Raw genomic sequence first — 8,417 nt, forward strand, 5'->3', positions numbered from 1 at the left:
AACCCCAAATTTATATAAAGATATAAAATAAATTGACAAACATAACACAAGTGGTCATTCACAACGAAAAATCATTTTATAATAGGTTTGATACAAAACCATCTTAATTACAAAAAATTTACAAAGAGCCCCTTGACGACTTGCGACTTGCGACACTAATTCTGAAGTTAAAATATACATCCACCATTACTCCAATCTTTGCAAACGTTTAAGCTCTTCTCCAAATGTCTTCCAATCTAAACAAGGAAATTCAAGTGTAATAAATAAAACAACATATTCAAAAAACACAAAGCAATGCAAATTTACAAATATCAAAGCTCACCTTTCGTCGGCCAATCTTGATGCTTGGACATATTGAAATCCCAGAATGAGCAAATGCTCCCGAACATCTCCTAAGCTCCATTCATTGCTTGCATTCACCACCTCAATTGGACCATCAGGAAGAGTCACAGATAAATCTATGGGTGTATCCACACACTCACTTGATTGCAAGGGAACCCACTCCCCATTCTTCTTCATCCATCATTCATAGAAGAATCGAATGGATAAGCTCTGACGAGTCTTCAAGTATCGAACGGTCACACTTGAAGGCACCACTTTACACGAGTATATGTCACCTTTGTGTAACCCCATCCACAATATTCCATACAATACCCAAGACATTGTCAATTTATTCAATTTGCAATTTCTTGCAAATGAACATTGTTGGGGTGGGTTGTGGAGAAAGCTTAGAGAACATAAATACAAATAGATGGATTGGGGAAAACCATCCAAGCCCCACAGACTTAGAGGCCTTAGAGAATTTTAAGGAGGAGTGTATGTCAAAATACATCTTGTTTTTGAAAGCATTAACACTCCACCTTCATGTGTCAATTTGTTTTCTAATTAATCCTACCACACTGTTTGACATAAATAAACATGTTTCTTAATTGAGGCCCTTTTCACAAGGTTTGTTAAAACAGCCTTTTTACACAATACAATAATTCCAAGACAAGATTTATAAAAAAAAGTTTATACATGAATCAATTTCGTACCAGCCAAATCGGCTCTCTTATTCTTTTCCTTTATACTGCTGATGATCTAGAATTCGGCCTTCCAGCCTCTACATGTTGGGCAAAACCCTACGAGAGCATACACCTAATCGGCGAGGACTCAAGCCGCGGCCTGTCGTCCTCTCAGGCTTCGTCGCTCGATCCTCCTGCCCCTCAGAGGGATGTCTGCGCACTAGGGTGGGCTAATTCACCACACTAGCCTAGGCCCTCATCACAGAACTAAGCAGCATCACAATTACTCGCCTTAATCGGCGAACCTCATTCTCCCAATGGTATGAGGGATACCATGGGCCAACTCCGGGCCTTACTAACGTCTCCGCTGTCCGGCTATACAAGCACAAGAGCGGGGCAGTGTCAAGGTAGGGAGAGTTATACCTGTACCTTAATTCAACCAAGATAACAATCCATTTACTCAACTAAACCATAGGACTAGAATCCATGTTACCTTCTTAAGAAAACAATCATTTTCACAAAGATTTCAGCATTTCAACTTGAGATTGTGATAAGACATTCTTTATTAAGGCATATGCTGTTGTTTAAAAGAGTACAAACTTTAACTAGTAAATCAATCAAATAGATCACTATTAACAATTAATCGAGAAGCCGGGGCCATACCTCAACCCCAAAGAATGACATATAATTGAAAAAGAAAATATGTATATACCTTATAGAAATTTGTCGTTTATCGTTGCCTTTGCTTGTTAACAAGAGCTTCAGAACTTAACATATGAGAATAGAGTCTTCTAATACCTTCTCTTATGATTGAAATCATCCGATCATTCCCAAGCTTTATCTCCTCTTACTCGTACTGTGACTTTTATCTCTTTCGAAGGTCTATGGCAAAATAGCATTCTCTTGCAGGGCTATGGCATACTATTCTTTCTTTAAAAGAAAAGCTATGGAGTTTTGGCCTCTTCCTCCGAAAAGACCATAGCAATCTAAGCTTCTTTTCTAAGATATTAGATAAGAATGAAGGGATATATACATCTCAAGCTCTAGGATTACCTTGAGGCTACTTGCTTCCTTCTTACAGTTTTCCCTGTGTAGAGAACCTGACAGAATTAGCAAATTGTTTCGGCCATAACTCTCTGATAAAAACTCAGAATATGGTCATATAACCAGCCAAAAGAAACAGAAGCAATCTGTTCTACAAGCTACCGTGGGTAGAATAGGCAAAAACGTCTATATATAGCCACAAACGCGCCATCTTTAGAAATGCGTTGCTTTTCCACATTTTTAGTATGCATGGACTCTAAATATGTAAAAGTACTCTAAATATGACCTCTTATCACCTAAATTTAAATTTTTATTTTTGGAGATACTTATCTTAATAGAACTATTCTTCTTATTTCTTTTAGGATTTTTGGAGCTAATATTTTTATTCTAACTCTTTCTTAATATTTCTAGCCTTATTGTCTCACTCTTCTCTAAGTACACTCTTTTTCCTTATTGAAATCTATATTAAAAGAGACACATACATACATGGCTTGGGAGAGACCTTACAGAAAAGCACTAAACACACCAGTCAATATAGCTTGATGGGAAAATGTCTGCAACCCACATACCATAATTAATAAAACAAAACAAGCCATTTCCAAATAAAATTACAACCACATACTTACAGTTGCAAGGGAGCCTATTCCTCTCCATGGAAGGAGGAAGATACATGTCTACAGCCATGTAGACATGTTGTATTATTGCCTTGATTTCTCCATTCTTATCCTTCTTGAAATGAAGAATCCTTCCCTTCCAATGTTGTTCCAAAATACCACGGTTAAGAACTTGATGTGGACCTGTGGCACTTGGTTGCATATAAACCCAATCTTTCATCCTAAATGGATGCCCGATCCACTCACCTTCATCATCTCTGTAGTGTTGTAGAGAAGGTATTCAAAGATGGAATCACTTGGTCTCTTACTAGAGGTAGGCCCATAATGAGATGTATGGGTGAAGAAGAGTGAGGAAAAGAGAGGGCACAATAGCTTAAGAAATGATTAAAGAAATAGAAGATTATGAAGAAATATAAGATTAAAGTTTGGTATGGGTAAGCAAGAGAGAGCAAGATGAGATTAGGGAGAGTATAGTATCTTTAGAGATGATTATGCAATAATAGAATATTAAAGAAGCTTGTGAAAGAGGATTAGAGAGAGATTAAGATCTTAGAGAGCTAAACTGAGCTTGAAAAATGGGTTTCCCACCAAAGAATATGATTAGGTACCTAACCTTTTTTGAGGCAAAAACACCTTTTTGGAGGGAAAACCAAAATTTCAAATTTTTAGGTTTTTTTTTTGGCCGGAGCTGCACTTTTTTATTTATAAATGTTGGCCCATGTCATTTCAAAAAGGAGATTTGACCCTTGCCTTAAACTTTGGTGTGACCTCTGGAGAGAGGTGGAAGATAGGGGGACAAGGCTAAGAAATGTAATAACTACCCTATATTTTATAGCTAAAGCTAGTGGATAGAATGTGCACTCCCCCCCCTTCCCATTGGTGGATATCTTGATGAGCACTAATTTTTTGATTAGTAAGGGACCCATGTTAGTCCATTTTCTCCCTAATGCCTTCTCCTTGCCTTTATTTTGCATTTGGGGAGAATGCATATTCACTACCATCTTTGGCTTTAAAATGTGTCTCCTTCTCCACCAGCATTATGCCAAACTTCTCAAAAGTAAGAAAGTCATGCACCTGCCAATGACATCACCAAATCGTGTTTCCTTATCGACTAGCATTATGCTAAACTCCTCAAAAGTAGGAGGCAAGTCATGCACCTGCCAATGACATCACCAAATTGCCATACTTTGGGGGAAACACTTTGATGCAAACCAAGCATGCCATCCAACTAGGCTCATGTTAGACTATAACTTGATTTGATAGGGAATTTATGCAGCTCCCATGACCATCTAAGACTATTTGGACTCTTAAATGGGCCCTGTAACTCGAGAACAATATGACGTCAGTTTCTTATCTGGCACTCACTAATGCGGTCACATAGCCCATGCAACCATGCATCCTTCTTGAGTCTACATAAGTTGTCTCCTAACCATCAGGACACAGTTGGCCACCATCTAGTGTCTAAATTAGGAACTTCTGCCATCCCGTGCTCACCATCATAGCTACTCATATAGGGAGCTTTACAAAATAGATCACATCACTTGTAGTAAAACACAAATGTGGAGCATTGACCAAATGCTTTCCAATAACCTATTCTAGCATCAAAAATGCTCCAACATTTTTTTACAAACCATCTAGTTTGATTTAGTATTATGAAATGCATGTATTGCTAGTTATACACGAGAAGGTGATTGCATGGCATACTTACATATGCTTGAGAATAAGCAAGTGGCATATACCAAACCAAATGGAGTAACATTTCTTTCAACTCTCAAATCAAAATTCCAAGAACACATCTCATATGGCTAGGACGACCAAAATGCATAAATCAAAGTTCCAAAAATAATCAGTACCAAAGTGCATAAATGAAAGTCCTAGAAATAAATCTCGTATGCTTAGTACCAAAGTGCATGAATCAAAGTTCCAAAACAAACCTTGTATGCTCAGTACCAAAGTGCTTAAATCAAAGTTCCACAACAAACCTCATATGGCTAGTACCAAAGTGCATAAATAAAAGTTCCAAAAACAAATCTCATATGATCAGTACCAAAGTTCTCAAATCAAATCTCCATTTCTAAAATCACATATCAAAATTCCAAAAATGAAAGTAGATCTCATAGTAAAGAGCTCAAATAAAAGCTTCAAACACAAATCTCATATGATTTGTACCAAAGTGCTTAATGAAATTTTCATTTCTAAAATCATATATTCTTCCAAGGAAGGGCACGTTGATCCTTGGCTCTCTTATTTTTTAGAGAGAAGTGTGCTAACTCCTCACCCATATCAATTTCTGGGTTTAATACTTGCATATCAATTTATACATAAATATATACACAAATATTATTTGTGTGTTTCCAAGGAAATCTATTTCTAACATCGTATATCAAAGTTCCAAAAATACATTTCATATGTTCAATACCAAAGTGCTTAGGAAGATGGATTTGGGTTAAATCATAAAGAGAAAGGTTGTATGCACTTTTGATACCCATTAATGGAATCCATATTTTACAAAACCCTGAAATCAATTTGCTAAAACAATACAACATATGTAGATTACAAAATCTTAGATTACACTACTGAACTTAGTCTGCTAACTTGGTATTCTTGTTTTATTGAACTCATTGCTATCTAGTTATATAGTCCCAGTTGAACTTGCATACATAGGAGGTGGGAAGTTTATACCATGGAACCTTCATAAATAATGCATAGGAGATCGGAAGTTCATACCATGGAACCTTCAGAAATAATGTAGTATAATCACACAAGAGAGTATTTGCTCTAGGGCTGGGGGTTAGTTCTATGAACATTGATAGAGGCTTCAACATTATTGGCATTGGCAATGATGTCTAGCAAAGAGCTCCTCAACACGGCAACATCGACCATAAGTGGTAACTCTCCTTCCTATTGAAGAGTGAAGAATAATAAGAAGAGCTTTTAGAATGTGAAGAGTACATCAACAATAAACATATATTTATTACTTGACCTATTGAAGAGTTTCTAGAATGTACATCAACAATAAACATATATTAATTATTACTTGGCCTAATGTATTAAGAGAAAGGTGACTATGCTCTATGAGAATACATTAGTTAGCTTACCATAACTTTAAGCAAAATAAAGTAGGTGTAATTTTGTGTTTTTTTTTGGTAATAAAGGAGCACCTGGATACCAACTGCATCCAAGTTGATAATATCTTCTTCGACGGAGATCTGTGCTTCTAACAAAAGCAAGCCTGTTGCCTCCAGAGCGGCGACCAGGTTCTCCAACAGCGCAGGCCGTTTCCTGCACTCCACATGAATTTGCAAAGCCTGCCTTGCAATACGATTCACCTGATATAATTTAAAATGTTAGAGAAAAGATCATAAAATAATATCGAATCAATTCAGATAAAGCTTGGTTTTTACCTCCACCAAAGGATTCTCCGAGTCGCTGGAGGTAGGGGCAACGTGGTTTATAACAGCCTGCATTCACTTGTACAAAACCTTCGCAATTAATCGTACCCTTAGATAACGAATTAAATTTAATCATCAAAACATTTTGCTCTTTATTCCATGTATATTGTATTACCGGATCACGCTCCGGACCCTGCCTGTCAGCCTGCACGGTCCGGTTAATCACAGAAAGCCAGTAACAGTCTTAAATTGCAATTATCAGTCTTTTCTAAGCAAGTATCGTAGCTGCTAATCAAAATACAATTACTTACACCGTTGTCCTGCGGGCTTGTGAGAGGCTGAGATTGTCCGTCCATCTGGCCAGGTCTCGGGGGGGCTTAATTAAACCAGAATTAATCTCGGGCTTGGCTATGGAAGCAGCTGAGACCTAAATTCTTAACCTATAAAAACTTATAGAGTTATGCAGCTACTCAGAATTGTCTCCTCGTCTTCAAATATAGACTGGGCGGATACATAAGAGCTAAGGTTGCTTACCAATAAATTATTGACCACTTGCGGAGGTTGCGTATGATTCAATCTGCTGCAGAGGGGCAACTAGGGTTTTCATCAGAAGCTGTAGACTGTTTCTCTGAGTATAGATTGCAAGAGAACTTATTGCGAACTTTTGTACATGTTTTGGCAATTCACTGCTACTGTGTGCTTTCGTGCAGCACACCAATGGCTCCCCTAAGGCAAGGCTCGCGTGGTGTAAGAATGTTTAAAGATACCCTCCAGCATGCATCAAGTAGGGTGCTCAACAAAAACTCGTTTGTGTGGGACCTCTTTCATCCACGTTTCCCGACACACACTCTATTATTCTATCATCGTGCATTTCACCCCATCGACGACGATTTTTGAAGCATGCATGGATTAATCGAGGACTAGAATTTGAAGTGTACCCCTATTTTTTTTTCTTTTGAAGGGCTCTTTTTTAAACTAGCTTTTCTTTTCTTTATGAAGAGATTGGAAGGGCATATAACTAAATTTAGTAAAACCCTTCTGTTCTTTTGAAGGGTAATTGTGTTTTTACCCTTCTTGTGAAGGTTTTGACCCCCTTGGAATGGTATTACAACCTTCAAATTCTAGCGTTGGATTAATCAATCACACCCACACTATATTATAATTCCACCCTTGTGCATTTCACCCCATCAAGGATGATTTTTCAAGCACCACCCCACCCTTCCAAATGAAGGGTTTATAAAAAAATAGTGCCCCATTATTTACATTTTTCCTTGTTTTTTGTGACTGTTGACACTCGAAATAAGTGGCACGTATCAACCAAAATGCCCAAAAACGGGCATGATGCCCGTTTGAAAGCAACTTTGCACTCCACATCGTTAGGTTCTCACCTCTTTTTCGGCACATGAGGAGCAAGGTGGCTTATATATTCTCTAAGGTACATAATGGGGTACACAAATGACCAACAATCTCACCTAGGAACCAGGGCTCCTAATGGCTTCACTAGATCTCTAGATCCTCATATGTTAACCCTTTTTGGGTTAACACCTTGGGCCTTTGTACACATCTTTGGGCTTTCATGCCATATCCATTGTACATCAGACATGTGCAGATATTGCACATGTAATTGGACACATTGCATATCCTTGGGTATTATTTTAGTGCATATTTTCTAAGGTTTTGACTTAGGAAAGAAAGGTGATGGACATTACCCACCTCTCATTGATTGTAATATGTAGAAATATCCTATGCTTTTGACATGTGGCATAGGAGATAGCCTCTCTTTGCTATATAATAACATAGTGGGGGGGAAAATGACTCATTCCCCTCTAGAGCACATTTACCAAGGTTTTGGCTAAGGAAAGAGAGGCGATGGACATTAGCCACCTCTCATTGGTATTATTTTAGTGCACATTTCCTAAGGTTTTAAGTTAGGAAAGAGAGGTGATGGACATTAGCCACCTCTCATTGGTTGTAACCTATGCAAATCTCCTATGCTTGACATGTCTCATAGGAGATAGCCTTCCTTTGCTATATAATAACATAGTGGGGGGATAAGGACTCATTCTCCCCTCTAGCTTTGGTTGTGGAATCCACTTTTGCGAGCTCATGTGTGAGTATTGAGGGTGTGTATAGTTTAGGGTGTTGAAGATTTTTTGAGCTCCTAATGTGTGTGAGAGGCATCTAGGTTACTTGCTAACATGGCTTGGTTTCTTCTTCTTACTTTTAATTACTTTCTAGAAGGCATGCTTGCTAACATGGCTTGGTTGCTTCTTCTTACTTTCTTACTTTGTATGGAAAGCTACCAAGGGGTTGGTGTGTGTATACTTCTTGGGGTAGCATAGCTTTCTTCTCTTCTAGGGATT

The 8,417-nt window shown here is 38.0% G+C and overlaps 1 protein-coding gene across 5 annotated transcripts; it reads right to left on the bottom strand.

The window, feature by feature from the left end:
* Positions 1-4,401: 4,401 nt before the first annotated feature.
* On the bottom strand, positions 4,402-6,885 carry LOC147625346 (uncharacterized). Of its 5 annotated transcripts, none has more exons than XM_086818991.1 (6): positions 6,589-6,885; positions 6,366-6,430; positions 6,230-6,259; positions 6,067-6,123; positions 5,824-5,991; positions 5,104-5,563 (listed from the first exon to the last, which is right to left on the bottom strand). In XM_086818991.1, the coding sequence occupies exons 2-6, from the start codon at positions 6,408-6,410 to the stop codon at positions 5,441-5,443; spliced, it is 423 nt and encodes a 140-aa protein (XP_086675117.1). In that variant the 5' UTR covers positions 6,411-6,430; positions 6,589-6,885; the 3' UTR covers positions 5,104-5,440. The 5 variants fall into 5 exon arrangements, with proteins under 5 accessions (XP_086675118.1, XP_086675117.1, XP_086675116.1 ...); XM_086818990.1 differs by having other exon boundaries at positions 5,105-5,563; positions 6,366-6,410; positions 6,589-6,884; XM_086818989.1 differs by having other exon boundaries at positions 5,107-5,563; positions 6,366-6,494; positions 6,589-6,883.
* Positions 6,886-8,417: the final 1,532 nt, after the last annotated feature.

Source organism: Cibotium barometz, chromosome 24 (assembly GCF_041138505.1).
Source record: "Cibotium barometz isolate CiBa-2024 chromosome 24, ASM4113850v1, whole genome shotgun sequence".
In the NCBI taxonomy this organism is placed as follows: domain Eukaryota; kingdom Viridiplantae; phylum Streptophyta; class Polypodiopsida; order Cyatheales; family Cibotiaceae; genus Cibotium; species Cibotium barometz.

Excerpts from the sequence above, each read along its gene's own strand:
- LOC147625346 (XM_086818991.1), bottom strand. The coding sequence starts at position 6,410 with ATGGACGGACAATCTCAGCCTCTCACAAGCCCGCAGGACAACGGT. Across the intron at positions 5,992-6,066 it reads CGGAGAATCCTTTGGTGGAG|GTGAATCGTATTGCAAGGCA; the intron begins GTAAAAACCAAG and ends AAATTATATCAG. Across the intron at positions 5,564-5,823 it reads TGGATGCAGTTGGTATCCAG|GAAGGAGAGTTACCACTTAT; the intron begins GTGCTCCTTTAT and ends ACTCTTCAATAG.